Source organism: Vespa velutina, chromosome 8 (genome assembly GCF_912470025.1).
Source record: "Vespa velutina chromosome 8, iVesVel2.1, whole genome shotgun sequence".
NCBI classification, from domain to species: Eukaryota; Metazoa; Arthropoda; class Insecta; order Hymenoptera; family Vespidae; genus Vespa; species Vespa velutina.
This window is the reverse complement of record NC_062195.1, coordinates 343,532-362,303: the sequence shown is the minus strand read 5'-3', so window position 1 is coordinate 362,303 and position 18,772 is coordinate 343,532. Positions and strand designations below refer to the sequence as shown.

General features: G+C 37.0%; 1 protein-coding gene across 33 annotated transcripts in view; it reads left to right on the top strand.

Annotated features, from left to right (window-relative positions):
• The first annotated feature begins 464 nt into the window (after positions 1-464).
• Positions 465-18,772, top strand: part of LOC124950936 (twitchin) — a 64,563-nt gene continuing 46,255 nt past the window's right edge. For 6 of the 33 annotated variants that reach the window (XM_047498470.1, XM_047498475.1, XM_047498466.1 and 3 more), the window contains exons 1-38: positions 467-922; positions 4,515-5,066; positions 5,540-5,564; positions 7,297-7,459; positions 7,535-7,676; positions 9,367-9,502; positions 9,715-9,918; positions 10,227-10,528; positions 11,091-11,308; positions 11,429-11,834; positions 11,948-12,120; positions 12,195-12,365; positions 12,448-12,527; positions 12,616-12,781; positions 13,125-13,289; positions 13,606-13,767; positions 14,066-14,116; positions 14,611-14,628; positions 15,412-15,471; positions 15,542-15,586; positions 15,646-15,705; positions 15,789-15,845; positions 15,966-16,016; positions 16,179-16,247; positions 16,748-16,807; positions 16,884-16,976; positions 17,066-17,128; positions 17,212-17,268; positions 17,358-17,411; positions 17,507-17,563; positions 17,654-17,704; positions 17,830-17,886; positions 17,968-18,015; positions 18,133-18,189; positions 18,284-18,340; positions 18,411-18,473; positions 18,559-18,615; positions 18,701-18,757. In XM_047498470.1, the coding sequence (XP_047354426.1) occupies positions 4,754-5,066; positions 5,540-5,564; positions 7,297-7,459; positions 7,535-7,676; positions 9,367-9,502; positions 9,715-9,918; positions 10,227-10,528; positions 11,091-11,308; positions 11,429-11,834; positions 11,948-12,120; positions 12,195-12,365; positions 12,448-12,527; positions 12,616-12,781; positions 13,125-13,289; positions 13,606-13,767; positions 14,066-14,116; positions 14,611-14,628; positions 15,412-15,471; positions 15,542-15,586; positions 15,646-15,705; positions 15,789-15,845; positions 15,966-16,016; positions 16,179-16,247; positions 16,748-16,807; positions 16,884-16,976; positions 17,066-17,128; positions 17,212-17,268; positions 17,358-17,411; positions 17,507-17,563; positions 17,654-17,704; positions 17,830-17,886; positions 17,968-18,015; positions 18,133-18,189; positions 18,284-18,340; positions 18,411-18,473; positions 18,559-18,615; positions 18,701-18,757 (4,068 nt within the window). In that variant the 5' untranslated portion in view covers positions 467-922; positions 4,515-4,753. Of the gene's footprint in view, positions 923-4,514; positions 5,067-5,352; positions 5,375-5,539; positions 5,565-7,296; positions 7,460-7,534; positions 7,677-9,366; positions 9,503-9,714; positions 9,919-10,226; positions 10,529-11,084; positions 11,309-11,428; positions 11,835-11,947; positions 12,121-12,194; positions 12,366-12,447; positions 12,528-12,615; positions 12,782-13,124; positions 13,290-13,605; positions 13,768-14,065; positions 14,117-14,610; positions 14,629-15,411; positions 15,472-15,541; positions 15,587-15,645; positions 15,706-15,788; positions 15,846-15,965; positions 16,017-16,178; positions 16,248-16,747; positions 16,808-16,883; positions 16,977-17,065; positions 17,129-17,211; positions 17,269-17,357; positions 17,412-17,506; positions 17,564-17,653; positions 17,705-17,829; positions 17,887-17,967; positions 18,016-18,132; positions 18,190-18,283; positions 18,341-18,410; positions 18,474-18,558; positions 18,616-18,700; positions 18,758-18,772 lie in introns of all 33 variants that reach the window. The other 27 variants (XM_047498496.1, XM_047498492.1, XM_047498490.1 and 24 more) reach the window with 19 other exon arrangements.

The following is an 18,772-nucleotide window of genomic DNA, read 5'->3' as shown; positions in this document are numbered from 1 at the left end:
GACGACGGAAGAATGGAACTCGGTAGGAAAACAGAATTGGATAATTATCGTCGTAGGTGTATGTTATTAATCGTTCCAACATTTAATCCGATATCCTCTCGCATTACTCGTATTTCATTCGATAAGTTTAATATTCTTATAAATCTTTTAGCGAGAAGATGCTCAATGTGAAATATTAAGGAAAACGTAGAGTAGAAAATAAAAAAAATTGGGCCGCAAAGGACGGTGTACGTCGTAAGGTCGCATTGTTGTCTGGTTGCATCTAGGTGCCCTCGAATAGGCTGCCTCTTCTATATACAAGGTAACATTGTTGTCGTCGTCGTCGTCGTCGTCGTCGTTCTCTTGCTCTCTTGGTATAGCTTGACTTTCTTAGCATGTGGGTGGCGGTAACGCGGAGGTGGAAACTCGCAAAGATGCTCGGAGGGGTGTTTTGGCGGCGGTGGAGGTGGAAGACTCGCGAAGGCGAGCTCGACTTCGAATCGCTGCTGCGAGATTTCGTGCGTTTAGTTGGCGCGCGGGGCCCCGGCTATAGGGACGGGTGAAAAAAGAGGGAGAAAGAACGACCGACGGCGCTACTTATAAAAAAGAAGAAGATAAGACGAGAAGGATAAACGAAAACGACGAGAGGATTATAATATAAAGAAAACGGGAAAAAAAGAGTGACGACCACGCAGTGACGACGACGACGACGACGACGACGACGACGACGACGAAGACGACGTAGACGAGCGATACCATTGTTTCCGCTGGTTATCATTTTTTTTTCTTCTTTTCTTTTCCTTTCCTTGGCAGTTTCTTCTGTTCGCGAAAGCATTTTGAATCGACGCGTGTGTGAACATCGTTTCAAACAATTTTCTACGCGAGAAGTAAAGAAATCCTCTTCTCTCTATTTTGGATACGCGGGAGTAAGTTTCTACCTCAAGTAAGTCTGAAGATTTCACTGATGGGACACGTTAATGACAAGCGTGTGTGAGCGAGCAAAGCCGAGCCGATCGTTCCAAGTGTTTCGGAGTGCGTCAAAGTGTTTTCTCTTTTCCTTTCTCTTTCTCTCTCTCTCTCTCTCTCTCTCTATATATATATATATATATATATATATGTATATATATGTATATATATATATGTATGTATGTATATATATATCTGTCTCCGTCTTTGTCTCTTCACCCCTCCGTCCAACTAGTGCCCAGAGTGTTCTCGTATCAGGATTTATCATTCGTGATTTTGTGGACGAGAGCCTCTTACCTGTCAGCGAAATGTCGTAGGCGTGCTTAGGTAATCTCGTTTTTATATTGTTCGGATCAGATGTGAAAAAAACGTATAGGAGTCGACTGGAAGAAAGAAAAAAGTGATAGCAGTCGAGAATATATGCGACGCTCGAAACGATCTCTTTTCGATTTTGGGCAGACAGTGCTGCGTACGCGTTGTCTTTCCGCTTGAATCGCGAAAAGTTAAAAGGAGAAAAAGTCAAAAGATGACTTATATACGGTGTAGAACGAGATGTTATCGCATTGAAGGCAAGAAAGGCGGAAATTTGTGTAGTGAAGGAGCGCATTGAGTAGAGTCCGGCTTTCTTGACAAGTATACGTCGTTAAACGACGCTCGACTTTGTGACTAATCGCCACGAGTCTCGTCGCGTCTTGCTGTCGCGAACTATTAGTAGACTACTATCTAGGTATCTGGGCTCGGTGTCCGCGTATTTTTAGGAGAGCGTAACGCGAGGAGGAGCGGTTCGTCGCTCCGTCTATCCTTTTTACCGCGGCTTTCATCATCGTCTTTAGAATAGTTCATCCGTTTCCTCCGTACTCGCTCTTTTCGCTTTTATCCCTGCCCTTTCTTTTCCTCCTTCGATATTTCCTCCAATTGTCTCTAGAGATTTTTCGAGGCAACTCATGCCAGCGCATAAAATACGGCGTGGGCGCGATCTCTATAATTTTCCTACACTCCTCCCGGCGAAGCACCGAAAAAGCCGCACGCAGAAAACCTGGTCGATTTATAAATATCTCGCATTCCATATTGTCAAGAGATATCTTCGATGGCTCTCTAATTTACTAGATACTTTAATCACGTGTAATTATATCCTCTTACTTTTACTCATCTCGTCGGTTCCGCTCGACAGGACATTTTTCAGGATAGAATAGAGAATCTAATATGAATTACGCAATGATTTATTTTTTGAAAATGAACTCGAGGTGTCCCTCGAAGAGAGCACAGACTGCGCGTCTTTGAGTCAGTCTACCAAAATATTCGCGTTCGAGTTGAAACGAGAAATGGAAGATCGGCCAAGGAATACTCGGCGAAATGCTCACGGTACATCGCTCACCTAACAATTATAACTTTTTAGGTCGTCTATAGCGTGTAACGTTTAATATACTCGTAGGCAAGATGCGACGTGGTTGAACGCATACGTACTTATGTGTACTCTTAGATAATATTCTACCATTGAAAATGCGAATCATCGTGTCGCGACGAAATTGTCCGACAGACAGCAGGATTTCTGAATTCGTGCGGACAAACAATCCTCATCTCCAGAAAATAATAAGATATATTGTATATAAAACGTTAAAACGAAGAACTCCCTTAGTTTTTGTCTTATCTTTAGAGATTTTTATGCATACGATACGCAAAGTAGATATATTATCTATAGTAATTTGCAAAGCAATGCTATTGACCTGCTTGAAAGTATTCATAACGATTGGCGATCTCAATACTCAATTGCATTCCATTACAATGCAGTATCTGTTACGAGGACGCTGTGTCATTGCATTGTATTGCATCCCAAATAGACATATGTATAATTATGCCAAGATGGGCCAACTATTACGATCCATAGTGACGAAAAGTATGAAGTTATCTAATTTCAAAGCCACTCGATGATTAATTGTTTTTAATTGTTCTATTTAGATCATCGTACCTTGATAAATACGTATCGATATGTAGATGCATACTTTATAAAGTCATAGTCCTTTGTCATAGTTTGGTCATTCATAAACGATCGTCGTAACAAAATAGTCTCGTGGGTGTTTGTTACGAGCAACGTATACACGGAATCGCGTTAAAAGTATCAACGAATCGATTAAAATACGTGAACGTTATATCGTCATTTTCAAATGCGTCCCTTTCCGATCTTCGGTCATTCCCTTCTTCACTTGGCACACATAAGCCCGCTCTGTCAAAAGTGTGCCTCCGACAAAGAGCAAGGAACTTTAAGGTTGAGTATCATGCTCTAGTCTATTCGTTCAACGACCAATTTATTTTGGCTATAAGCGGTATTACCGAATGAACCTTTTCTCTGAATATAATAGAATTCGTTCTCATAAAGATTTCAATTGTATCAGTTTTACCCTTGTTGAAGATTATAACGAATAGTCGTCTGTCTAATATAGAACATTGGTCAGAGGATAGGAGGTTAGCCACGTTTATGTCATTATTCGTATGTTTTCCAGGGAACCTTAAACGATACTCGTCGTAATTGATCTTAACTATAACTGACGCGACAAATTGCGATGGTTGAAAATCAGACTGCAGAAAGGGGTGGTGGAATGCGAATGGCAATTACGAAGAGTAGCAATCTCGAGAATGCTCTAGGGCTGGCTGCCAAGTCTTACCATGACGTTGTAATACTTGGTCCACTCGTTTGATACACCATTTCGTTGGTCTTTCCAACCATGCATTTCAATCGCGCCTAATTAAGTGTTATTTCTTCGGATTGTCGAGCAAGTTGACAGGTGTCCGTCAATAATTTCTATTTCAAATGCAAATTTAAATTTATGCCATTAAAGAGAGTTTTATCGTTCGTCTACTTTATCGCCTAATCGTATATACGATTCTCATTAATCGTTGAGGAGACCGACGAAGATGATTTTCATTTGAATTTCACGACACGAGCCTCTTCCCTCCTTCATTCCCACCACCTCATCTTCTCGATATACTTATAATTTATGTTCCTCGAAGGTTGTCGCGTTATTTCAGTTTTATGACCTGAACAGTTTCCAAGTTGCAATCGGTAACGTCGTTCTTTTTCTTCATCTTCCGCTAACACTTGACGACTGCAATCGTTCAGGTGTTTGTTGCAATAGTCTCTATTAACTATTAATTATCATGAGCGCGCGCGCGCGCGCGCGCGCGCGTGTGATTTATTTACGAGAACAAGTGTTTCATTGTTTACGAGCAATATTTTTTGAAGCAAAAAGTTACTTTTAAAAGATGCGCCCATAAGACGGTTAGCGCTGCTCACTGCGAATATTCACGTTTATAGAGGCATATGCCAAACATAATAACCGATTATCAAGATAACCAGTCCACTTATTTTCGAGCCAAAAGTCGTTTTAATAATAGAGGCCTTACGTCACCCTTCGACCTTGTCGAAGTATCTTGGAAAATATGGTCGGAGTAACGGATTCCACGAAAATTCGCCGTTCACCACGCTCGATTTATTGTCCGATCCGTTCCAATCGCACGATCTTTTGAACCTAAAGATGCTCCTATGATAATAAAATGGTCGATTCTATATGCAGGTCCTGAAAGAGGTGAACTTTGAAAGTTAAAACGAAGGAACGAAGAGTCGAAGAAAGAGGTTGCATGGTGGTGCCGCAGGTCGGTATCCTTGGCTCGAGGATAAAATAAATCCTTGCGCGAAGACGAGACGTAAGGGCGAGAAAGAGGAGGAGGATTAATTGCGTAATTTGAGGAGAAAACGAGGTACGATCCTTTGGGGATTAGCGGGTAAAAAAAGGAACGCAGGCGCCCCGTAAACATGGGGGTCGCCGACGATTTCGCACCGAGCTTCACCCAGAAGCCTCAGCTTCGGCAGGAGGACGACGGGAATAAGCTGATATTCGAGTGTCAGCTGGTCAGTTCACCGAAACCGGATATATCTTGGTTCCGCGGCGAGACGGAACTCAAGGAGGATGACAGGACAAACTTCAAGATGCAAAGCGTCGGGACGAACAAGTTCCTTGTCGTGCTCGAGCTCGATGACGTCATCGAGACCGACGCAGGCTTGTACAAGGTCAAAGCCAAGAACAAGATGGGCGAGGTCGCGGCATCTATCAACCTGAACTTCAGTCGTAAGTCACGCACCGTTTCACTTCGCACGCTACGATGCGCTCGTGCGTTTTGTTCCAAGGTTTATTTTTATCCGAGAAGTCGAACCGCGAGAAGAGCGGCTTTACGATTATCAGGCAGTTCAAGCGAATTTTTAGCTTTTAGAAATGATAGATGATTTGTTAACCCCAACGAAACGCACGACCTCGTTCCATTTTCGTCCTCGATTATACCTTCCCCAAGGTATAACGTTTATTTTTCTTTTTCAACCTCATTATCGGTCATAAATGCTCACATTGTTTTTTTCAGCCGTGGATGAGCCTAGGGAGAAGTAAGTTGCGTTAAACGGAATATAGATTTTTCTCGAGGCTCCCTTGTTTGCGCTAGCTTCACGCTTTTTCATTTTTATCGCATTTCTATTCATTTTATTCTCATTTCTCGCAAGTAATATATGTTTATACCGCGTATGACGCTTTTTTTTACTTTTTCGTTCTAGCTGCTGAGCAACCATTAATAAGGGGGTGAGTGCTTCTATTGCAAATTAATGAGCGAGATTCGATATACTAATCTTTAAAAATTATCTAAATTGCTTCTCCTGTTGTACTAATTGGCGTGTTTTATTGATTAACATCTGCACGCAATCCGACGTATTCATTCCATTGTGCGGCTTTATCGAAGGTTGGTAAATAATGCGATTGGATAGGCGTGAAAAGCGTGGAGGCAAAAATAACCGTTTTGGTATGCGCATCTATTTCTGTACGCTTTCGGCAATGTTCGCGCGTACCGATAAGAATGCTATTCCAGATTTAAACTTTCGCATCTATCTCTAGCCAATGTAAACGCATATACTTTTGCTTAGAAACCGAATGCGGAAATAGAAGACGCGAACTTGATACGTACCTGCGTCATTTTAACGCGAGAATATTATAACGATCGGTGCTTCTGGAGAACGTCTTATATGGAACCGTAAATACCGTGGATGAGTCTTAATCCAGAGAAGATCAATTTGGAGGTTGTAAAAACAGTAACACTTTGCTCTTTGAGCTATTAGAGATGGTAAACTTGTATGATCTGGCGCGAAACACTCGACGACTCTCCTTCGTACAAGCGTCTCAACTTAGTTTTCGAGCGTTAGTAATCTATGTCTTATTTAATGTAAACATTTGCGCGAATGAAATTGAATCGACGCTGGAAACGGAAGGTCTTTTTCGTTGGACGACGAAGAAAACATCGAAAGATCGATTATCGATTGGAAAAGAGTTATTTTTTCTTTTTTTTTTTTTTTCTCTCTTTCCTTTAAATCATACGTTGTTAGATTTATTCTTCGGTACGAGCAAGAAGTGTTTCACTTATTCGAATATTTACAACGAAATTTAACTATGATATTGATATCTGCGATCACGTAAAGAGAGAATTTGCCGATCGGCGCTTGAGAAAGCCGAACGGAACAGCTGCAGCCTAGTTCTACGCTAAATTTAGCCGCAACGTGTGTTTCGCTCGGGCTAATGCACTTGCCTTTCAAACTCATCGAGTGCCCACGAGAAGATCGAGGATACGTCATCGAAATAGTTCTTTTCGAAGAGTCACGTTCCATAACAACGTCCAATGATATTAAAGAGACGAGCCATCCATTATCAATTTTATTTCATTATTTTAAACGTTGGCCAAACGCAACATAAAGTTCTCTCATTATTATATGAATTAAGTAGATTTGACCGATCGATGATCGAGGGTGCGTTGAACTCGATCAGAAATTTCAACGCGTTCTAACGTCTCGCCACTAAGGAATAGCGCCTCTAGAAGGAATGATCGAGCTATCAATGGAGTTACATAGAACTACTTGTGCGTTATCTGAGATAGCTAAACAAAACGTCAACTATTTCTAAACGGCAACGATGTGCGAAAATTGCGATAAATTTTCAAATGGCTTCGTACGCACGTACGATCATAAGACAACTCTTCTCCATTATCCGTGCACCACTTGCCAGCACTTCCGCGATAGACACAGGGATGCACCGTAACTTGTTTCACCGTAACTTGCGATTTTACGATTAAGACTTCGTGGTTTCATTCGAGAGGTGTATTAATGGATCGCGGTTAAAGTGGCTATCAAAAGTAACCTTCGCCCAGAATTGCATAAAATAAATTCGCTGATTGCTCGCCGTGTGTCAAATTGATCTCTTACTTGTGTTTGCGTTCTTTTATTATCTTTTATTTCGTAACGGGGATGAAGAATTTTTTATCTTCTTACAGACAAATCGATGGCATTGCACCAACGTTCGCGAAAAAACCGGCAATTCGACAGGAGGACGATGGTAAACGATTACTTTTCGAATGTCGCATTACCGCTGATCCCACGCCAAAAGTCATGTGGTTTCACGATGGAAACGCAGTTAAGGATTCGTCGAGGCATAAGGTCAGACCTTTCGCCAATATTTTATTTCTGCATGGAGATATTTTTTTTTTTAACTCGAACATTTCTCAAATCCAGCTGACCGTCGATAAAGATGGCCATTCGTACTTCGCCACGCTGGAAATAAAAAATGTGACCGTCGAGGATGCTGGCAAATACAAGGTCACAGCGAAGAACGAGCTTGGCGAGTCAAATGCTACCATTTCCTTAAATTTCGATAGTAAGTATTTAAGCGATATATCCTGTCGTTTGCTACATAATCAAACACATAGTTAAGATCCACCTTACACCGGTCTCCGCTTGTTTCAATTTTTACGTATCAACTTTCTTCTCAAGGAAAGTTGTAAAGAGAGGAGGTGTAATCTGGATACTAGGCTTCTAATACTTTCATTACATTTCATTCTTACCTCGACTCGGGATGTATATCGACGATTTGTCACATTTTGATTCTTCGTTTACTATTCATTCTCTATTCAAATTATCTTCTCTCGATCATTTTCTCAATAGATACAATCATCTTTTATTCTTCCTTTCTTCTTCTTCTGTTCTTTCGTTTATTCACTGTTTTTTCTTTCTATTTTTGTTTTGTTTTGTTCTTTATCTTTTTTCCTTTTATCCAGCATAATTTCGTCCAATATTTATTTTTTAATTTATCTTTATCGTAAGCAGAGCTGTCGAGCTACGAGCACGTATCGATGTCGGCTCGACCGAGCCCACGATATACAGCCCAATTAATTATAATCAACTAAACGTCATGAAAAACATCGTTTGGAGAAATTTCATCATTACAATGTAGATAGCAGATAAGAATTAATCTATAACTATAAATGCTGCTTAAATGACGTTTCTTTTTTTTTTATTCGATCGCACCTCGAGCGCACTTTCTTCGACGAAAATATAAATATTATTTCCAAGTTCTTTTCTCCATTTTGAAAATAATTTACTTACGAAATAAAGTAAGAAAGTGCGTTCGTTTCTTTGCCTTATACTGACGCTTCGTTAGGTTGCTGCAGTGATATTTTTCAATCTGTACTTATTAGTCGTGTTTGTCTTGTGTCAGATTCATATGACGATCGTTAAACGTAATACAAGCTCACAAAGTTTTAAGTTGCTTATTCTGGTAAAACACGTACATACCTATAAACAATCATGTACATAAAACAATATCATAAGATTATGTGCAGACTTAACTTCTAATAATAATAATGTAAATAGTATAGCGTTTGTGTGTTACGTAATACGTTTCCATTCGCTATTTTATTCATTTTTCATTAGAGCGTTTGCAAAGAAATAACTTAATTTTTTTGTCACGATATACGATACATACCTTTATATACACGCACATCGTAATTAATTTGGCACGACGAGGCAACTCATTCAACGATCACGATCGTTTGCGGTTGCGTTTTCGTATGATATTTCAAAGGTATTACGCATTTACGTGGGAACGAGCACAACGCACGTACGTAAATATCCATTCTGTCCTACTGCTTTCACAGCTTTGTGAAAGAAAATGTTGAAGTTTTAGAAAAATGAAGTTTTAGAAAAATGAAGTTTTAGAAAAATGCAAGCAACCTAAGCTACAAGATGTCGGTTCGATAGGCAGGTTTTCCTATATAATTATAAAACGTAATAATGATTATAGACCGTTGTCTTTGAGCTGATCGTACAATGTAAATCATACCATTGTCGTTGTTCAACCGATCGAAATATAAATATTTTTTGGATTTATGTATGTTAATAAGCCGAATCGATACGTGACTCTTCTTGTTGTACGATAAAACGTCGAGCGTATAATAATTTCGCTGCTGTAAGAATAGTCGTTGGTGGATGAAAGGATTAAATGGGTGAAGCGAATCAAAATGATTTAGGTACATGTATCGAAATTTCAATCGTTTGTGCTAAAATAGGCGACGAGGCACCCGTACCCGAAGACGGTATTAAACCGACTTTCACCGAACGACCGGTAATAAGACAATCCGACGACGGTAACACCATCACCTTTGAATGCCGATTAGCCGGCGATCCAAAACCCAGTGTTAAGTGGTAAGGGATTTAGCTTTCATTCGATCATGGAAATACTCTATCGGAATCTTTTATATTAAATCATGCATGCAAGAAAATATAATATCCCAAAGATATGCGGTAAAGTTAGCATGTATGGCGTTATAACGTCATCCCCCTACTTTCAAGTTAAAATTACATTTGAAAGCCGAATGACGAATATGTGTGCATGGCGCGTAACGCGTAAAAAACAGGTACCATGGTAGCGATGAGGTCAGAGAAGGTGGGAGATACAAGATGTCGTTAGAACTCGATCAGAAGCTATATCATCTCGCGCGGCTAAGGATCGACAACGTAGCGAAGGAAGACGCAGGCGAGTACAGGGCCGTGGCAAAGAACAAGCATGGCCAGGGCGTGGCGACTATTAATTTGAACTTCGAGGGTGGTGACAAGCTCAAGTACGCATTGTATGTCTTATAACGCGTCAGCGTCTTAAGGCGCGTCGTTTATTATTCCATCGAGACGATGCCTTACATATATCTTCGCCGCGCTGCCCCGAAAGCTTTATTATCAATTGCTCATATCAGAGTAATTCCGAGCGTGTGACAGTATGATTATATTTTATAAACTTGTACGTTTAAATGTGAAAGCAGCGCGGTGAAGATTCGTCGGTGAAAGGAAATTGGAAGATTCTGTCGTTTCTTAAACCGGAAAGCTGGCCGGATATACATAGGGATTGCTTTCTCTGAAATGTCGATTTATACAGAATACCGGACGGTAAGCCACCACGATTCCCGAAGAAACCGACGATTCGCCAGGAGGGGGACATTCTGATAATGGAGTGCATCCTAGAGGCACATCCGGTACCGGATATAACTTGGTATCAAGGACAGAAAGCGATAACCGACAGTCGTCGCGTCAAGATGTCTCGCAAGGCAACCGGCAAGGACACCTATCTCCTCACATTAGAGATCATGAATCCTACCAAGGCCGACGGCGGGAATTATCGTTGCAACGCGTTTAACAACTTTGGCGAGAGTAACGCCAACATCTCCTTGAATTTCCAAGGCAAGTCCCTTTCGAAGGCCCGCCCGCATGGATAAAACGGAACAACGATGGGAGAGATCTCCTTCTCGTTTTCATTATCTCACACGATCCATCTTGCATGTTCGCGAACCATAAACTTTTATCACGCGTCTCTTTACGCGCTCTTTACGACCACAGTTCGTGATATCTCTTTATCATTAGGATATATTCCTACTATCCGATCCTTCATACTTCTGCACGTTAAAAAAGTCCTCATTCTGTTCCTTCGTGGTACGTACGTTGAATTATGTGATAGAGGTGAGTAAACAAAGATGCAAACAGATCGTGAAGTCCTTGTACAATGGCTTCGTAACTAAGTGTGCCTAACTTGTAACGTCATCGAAATCGCTCTACATGTTGCTTCCTGAGTGGCAACATGAACCGCGCTTTTTTTGTTTATTTCATTCCGGTATATATACATATGTATACATACACACACATATATATATATATATACATATAAAGAAAAACAAAAAAAGAAAAACCGAAATCCGAGGATGATCTTTAGCAAGTATATCTAACTATGGACCTTTCCAAGATACAGAAGAGAGTGCGGGTTTTGCGCCGTCATTCATCGAGAAGCCACGTATCATTCCGAACGAAAGTGGAACCCTAATCACGATGAAGTGCAAGTGCAAGGCGAAACCGAAGCCAGAAGTCACATGGTTCCGTGGCGCCAACGTAGTCAAAGAATCATCGAAAATTTCGATAAAGACGAAAACAGTCGAAGAAGATGTGTATGAGCTCATATTAGAAATTAAGGTCAGAGACATTCCGTCCTCGTATCACTTTTCAACGATACTCACGTTATAGTAGTTACATAGTATAGTTATGTAATATAGAAATACTAAATAAAAAATATTATTTGTATCATTTGTTTAGGATCCTGCGGCACCGGACGGTGGTACTTATAGGTGTCACGTACAAAACGAATTCGGCGAAAGTAACGCCAATCTAAATCTGAATATCGAGGCCGAGCCAGAACCAGAAGGGGATGGTCCAAGCTTCGTGGAGAAACCACGAATACAATCGCAGAACCAAGGTAAACTGGTTATTATGGATTGCAAAGTGAAAGCAAATCCAAAACCAGAGATAGTATGGACCCACGCTGGAAAAGTCATAAAAGAATCCTCCAAGATTTCCATTAGTATTGTCAAAGAAAAAGAAGATATTTATTACATCAAATTGACTCTGAGTGATCCTGGCCCTGAAGATTCCGGTCTTTACAAATGTAATATCAAAAATAATCTTGGGGAGCTTAATGCCAATTTAACATTGAACGTTGAAAGTAAGTTTAATCGTTCTTTAATATATATATATATATATATACATGCTAGCTTCGGTTCTTGACTTTGACTTTGTGAGACATATTGTATACCTTCGTTTTCTTCGTACTTTCAGTTATACCTGTAATTAAGGAAAAACCAAAGGTCGTAAAAATTGTAAAGAAGAAAACGGTAATAGTGGAGTGCCACGTGCTTTCCAAATTTACACCAGAATGCACTTGGTTTAAAGAAACACAGGCTGTTAAGGAAGACACTAGACATAAATTACACGTTGAACAAGTTAAAGAAGTTAGTACCGCTTGGTGTACATTTGTGGCAAACGTATAATCAATCACTTTTCTAATCATAAATCTAATCTATAGGGAGAATTTGCTGTTAAATTAGAAATTGAACAAATGTCGAAAACTGACAAAGGTATATATAAATTGGTCGCACGTAATGAGAAGGGCGAAGCTACGTCCCAAGTGGTCGAAGTGACGGAAATAGTTGAAGAGGGTGAAAAACCACAAATTACCACTGGTCTCAAGTCGGCGGTAAATATTTTGCAAATTAATATTTCTATTGACTATTTACATTATCCTTATTGTGTTTTAATATGATTTACATTATCTGTAGACGATTGAGGAAGGTAAAACGGTCGAACTTATAGCAAGCCTCGCGCAACAAGATCGTAAAGTTACAGTCGTATGGTATAGGTAAATAATGACTATATTTGGATTTTATGCCCAAAAAGATGAAAATGAATTGAACGTTAAATAAAAATACTAATCTTATGTTACGTAGAAATGCTCAAGTAATTAAGGCCTCCAAAGACATTATGATATCTTTTAATGGCGTGGACATGAAGCTGACCATTACTTCTGCCACAACAGAATTATCTGGCACGTATAGGGTTGTCGTGAGTAACGAATATGGCAAGGACGAATCATCGGCCCATCTTCTCGTCAGGGTAAATAAATATGTTATATTTTATTGTATCTGGGAAGTTAGGCCACCCTTGTTCTTCCTCTTCATTATCGTTTTCTGTAATGAATTTTGTGATATATTCTTTATCGTACCTTTGTTTACAAAATTCCTATATTCTTTCCAAGTGCGTGACTTAAATGCAATGTTTTTAAAATTCATCCTCTTGTTATGAATTAGTCTATTGTGGATCAATCGTTTAAATATGTTTTTGACTATCACGTTTGCCCATAAAATTAAGAATCCATCAGTGTAGACATTATATACGTCGAACCATGGTTGTGGTAATTCTCTACTATGTCGCATGCACGCCCTTTCCCTTATTATAGAAAAAGGAGGAAGAAAAGAAAGAAGAGGAAGAGGAAGAGAAAAAGAAGAAGAAGGTAGAAAAGAAAGAAGAAAAGAAGGAGGAAAAGAAGGAGGAGAAAATAGAAGAGAAGAAGGTAGCGAAAAAGGAAGAAAAGAAGGAAGAAAAGATAGAAGAAGAAAAGAAGGTAGAACCGAATGATACGTTTCCCATGTTTCATGAATTTGATCGTAATTATTTCCTCCCCTATTCTCCCAAATTTGTATTCATTGTTTGTTGTTACTAATGCAACATCATTAATACATACACGATAAACAATAATAGAAGAGCTGAGAAACAGACACCTTTTTAATGAATAAATCGTGTAATGCTCATTCACACGAAATGTCTCTTGCCAATCATTATTATAAAATCATGTAATCTCTGAATGCATGTTCTGTTTCTCTCTTCTTCATTGGGACAATCTGGCTCTGTTGAAACTTTATCGTTTTACGACACGAAAGGTGGATAGTTCAGTATCCAGCAGTTATGAGGATGACGAAGATGATTTTTATGAGGATGAAACGATGGAGGAAGAAGAAGAGGATGTGGTGAGTGTAATCGAATCCAGCGTCACCGAGCCGATTGTCACAGAGCTACAATCAGAAAACTTTTCACAAATTGAGGTACACATACAAAAAAGTACACTCTCTACTCACGATTAACACATACACTCTCATACCTTTACAATATTTTTTAGCGTCATATTTACTTTGCCATATTATTGTTTCTTCATTCTATTGGATCTTTCATTCTATTCTAGTACTTGTTTATTATATTTTCTAATTAATCCTTTTCTATTTCTTATTTTATTTTCATACATTCTCTGCCATTACTTCAAAAGTATGACGCCTCTATATTTTTCGCAGTCACATTGTTCTACACATAAAGTTGTATTTTTTTTTTTCAATTATTTTTTTCAAGGATATACCGGATTCAAAACCAAATGGTATCGACAGACCAAGTCTTAAAAAGGTACGATATAAATATTTTTTTTTTTTTTTTTATAAAAAGAGTACATCTTATAAACTTTTTTCTTATGTTGAAACATTCGCTTACTTATGGGACAAATAATGTACGAAAAAATATGTAAACAAAAACTCATGACCTGTTTTCAGTCCTATATATTATGTCATCCATTATTTGTAGTTTTATCCCTGTGATGTAAACCCTCTTGCGTTTTACATAATTGTTTGTATCATTTGTGTTTGTCTTGTTCGAATAATGGGACATGGGTATAGTAAAAGCTTATTACTTTAAAGTGCTTATATATATGCGATATAGAAATAGTACATAAAATAGTTCATCGAAAATATTTTTGTTACCTTATTACTATATAATATGATAAAGTAGTTCATTCAGCAATTATCCACTTTTATTTCAAAGACTATACAGTTCTATAGTTAGTATTCCTTCCGGTTCTTACGAATGATCACAATATGACAAACATTGTTACGCTTTTGTTTCAGAAAATGGAGATTATACAGGTGAGTGTAAAAGCTCGAACGCCAGGTTTTTGGTAATGTATTCGCTCGAATTACGCTTATAGAGAGATCTTTTTATTTAAGCTAGAAACTATATAACATGTACAGCTTTGAAGCTATTATTTACTATTTTCAAGAAATAAACGAGATAACGTGCGTTTGTCATTTTTAGCTTTTACATCGTAATATAAGACATATATTTATCAGATTGTTTTTACAGGACATTTTACGTTATTGAAATTTTTTCTTTACATTTTAGCGTACTAACGACTATCGCTTTTATTTTTTCAGCTTCATACCACATATATTTATATTTATTTGCTTATTATTATTTATTTGCTTATAATGTAAATTGCTTTTTCAGTGATGCCTATTCGTGTTCTTATAATTTGTACGTATTTTAAATATCATAGCGCAACAAATCGAAGCAATTATTTAAATATTGTACACTTTTCTATATCCTTTTACGCAGAAGCTGGGTTTTGAGTGTGTATCATATGTGCAAGTCCCCTAAATTTTTTGTTTAAATCCTTGAAATTTATCAGTAGTGCATGTTATTTCGCTATCTATCAAGTGAGAGTAAAATGAATGAATAAGCTTCATGAATATACTTAAAAATTTTCCTTCATTTTGATCGAACAATATAGTCTCTATAATATTAATTATGATTGGATAATTCAAAGAATGTAAACTTTTAAATCAAGTCCCATTTTATTCTCACTGTAATAAAATATGTACGATTGACAGCATATTTAAATATAAATATGTGTGTCTTATGAAACACAGAAAGAAGAAGAAACATTCAATAATGTAGAAAAGGTCGAAGAGAAGAAAAAATCGATTAAGGTAAAAATAATTGCACATAAATTATTAATTATAATATATATAAATTATTTATTATATTTATAAATTGTAGAAGAAACCTGACGAAAAGATCGAAGACAAAAAGGAGGCCGAAGCTGTAAGTACAATTAGATATCTTTTATTGAACATATTACATATCACAAATTTCATTTACAGAAGAAGATCATTAAGAAGAAAGAACCTGAACCTACTAGCCGTAAGCAGTCTATTAGCAGGGTTGGTATTTTGTGTATTTTAAAATATAGAAAAGAAATGATGACACGTAGCGTATATTTTTATGTCATTCGTTATTGTTTCAGGTGGAAGCTTTGCGAACGGAAAGCCGTCGTAGCTCTTTAGTTATAACTCAAGAACAGGTATAAAATATTTTATACGATAGTATTTATTCACATACATCTTTTACATCGTTAATTGAATTCATTCGTTCATAAAACGGTAGTCTTATGTTATACACATTTTTTTATTCACACGTACAGATAACAGAAGATGGTTCTACATCACCACAACGTCGTGTTTCTATACAAAAGGTACACGATACATACATGCACATATCGATCTTGTAATTTTTCACAACACAACGTATACACAAGTTTTATTAATCGAGGGAAAACAGAGCAAATACCGTCGTATAATCAAATCTCTTTTATAATCTGTGCTCTATTATATTAATCGATATTAAATTGTTATAGACTGAAGAGGAAATCAAGACGGAAAGTAGAAGATCTTCGATCATCGAAAAGAAGGCTACCGTTGAAAAGGTAAAGGTTACCCCTTATAGTATTATTCGTTTATTAATCTAGTGAATAACAATAAGTAATATAGATAGATGTTAGCATGTAGACTTTATCGTTAAAATTTTTATCGTTTTTGATTTATTTCTATTTCACCATTATTTGCGACAATTGGGTAAGTTTCATATGTTTGATCTTCTAACGTTCGACATAAGAAGAATTTTTTAATATTTGTGAATAACACTCTGTCGAGATTTAATATATTTTATGTATAAATATATAGAGAAATATACGAAATGGCAATTATGTGAAATATGAAAATATTTCGCTAGTATATTTTTCTTGATGATTTTTTAGAATAATGAATCAAGTATAAGATTTAAAAGATCTGCTTTCATATTTCTTGACGATCGGGCAAAGTTACATAACACACACACACGCACACACCTTCTACGTGTACATGTTAAAACTTATTTATTTGTTTATTATTTTTTTTTAATATATTTTTGTTTGAATTGGGTGTTTAGAAAAGTGCAGAAGCTCCAGGAATAAAAGATACATTTTCCAGACCTATTGACAATGAAAAGGTACCTCTTATAAATAAGTTGATCGACGGTACAACAATGTCATACGATAGCGGATTAAACCTAGATCTATTTGTAGGATGAACCAATCTCGAAACACACGATTCGAACTCAAAATTCTCCAGAAATGAAAATTAGGCCACACGCAAATGAACACGATAACGAAATTGAGGTACACAACAGGCAAATTGATCGAAAAATATTTATTTTCTTATAATTTACAATAATCTATGTATATCGCGTTAAATCAATAAATTATAGGATATATGGGCACCAAAACCTGATTCGAAGTCTCGCGAATCGAAACGCAGTAGAAAAGACGAGGTATCAAATTTATTGTATTAATATTGCAAGAATTAAATTAAAATTGAGAATTAAATTGACAAATATCACAAATCGAATTTTAGAGTATTCCGAAATTGCCAGAGAGGTTCAGCGAACCTAATCCTGACCACGAAATTAAGGTATACAATATATGTCAGAATTAGATAATACATGAAATATCTTTTTATTTATTACTTGTTATTTTTGTAATTAATGTAAACGTCTTTAGGATATATGGGCGGCGAAATCAGATACGCCAGTCGTGAGACAGGCTAAAACTCAGGTATACGGCACAATGCACACAGTTAGAACATGTATTATAATTTATGGGTCGTATAACGCAGAATCATTAATTAGTCGTTACGGCTTGCGTTTTAGGACATGCCAAAATCATCCATACAATTACATAAACCAGAATCTGAGGATGAAATAGAGGTACCCGATAACCACGACATTTATATAACACTCGCCATGTGTATACTTAGGACACAGTATATATTTAATTTTAAACGTATATAATTTTAGGATATATGGGCGTCAAAACCAGAATCTGATAATTTTAATAGAAAACATCAGGTAGACGATATGTTATTTTTATGTTTTCCTTCTATTTTTTTTTTTTTCAATAATTATTTTTTCAATAATTTTTTTAACACACATTTTTAGCAATGATTAAGTAGACACAATTCACATTCTTTTAGGACATATCGAGATCATCCTACGCACCACATACACCTAAATCCAGTAGAGACATTAAGGTATCACATGTTACACTTGAAAATTTGTAAATTATTACAAAGTACGGTACATAATTTATACACGAGAACAAACAATTTTAGGATATAAAGCAACCAAAGATAGAACAAAATATTGCTGGAAAAGTTAAGGTATACATTGTACTATACTCGCTTTTATCAGCACTTAAATTTCTATTTAATTTTATATGTTTTTCGAAAGGATACGTATACGTGTATAAAATAACTTTAAATGCATACAAATTTTAGACTGTACCACGAGCGACACTCAAACGCGATTCATCTTCAAGCAACGATGATATAGAGGTACATCAACGCGATAGATTTTATTTTAATTCGCGACAGATTTATTTTTATTTATTTATTTATTATTTTTTTTAATTTATCTCTATTATTTCAGGACATATGGGCAACTATGCCTGAAACTCAAACACAAAAATCCGATATAAAAGATAAGGTACAATACATTCACACACGCAATTAGTATTATGCATTCACATAGATCATTTACTCACACTATGTTTTAGGACAAACCAAAATATACATTGAAAATAAATTCGCGCGAGCCACCTAAAGATCCTAAAGTATATGTATATATTGTATATTACGCTCATTACATTGTCTGACACATATAATATTACAATGTACACTGACATATGTTGTAAATAATTTTAGGATTCATCACCACCGAAAATCGCAACACCCAAAGATAAACTTGATAAAAGGGACGAGGTATTGCGAAATAATTTCATACGATACACTTATACTCATACATTACGCTTGTAGTATAAATGATTACGAAAATATCTCGTTTTAGGAATCTTCAGAAACTGTTACTAAATTGCGCCCGCTCAAGCCCGCGAACAAAATTAAGGTACACAATCGTACG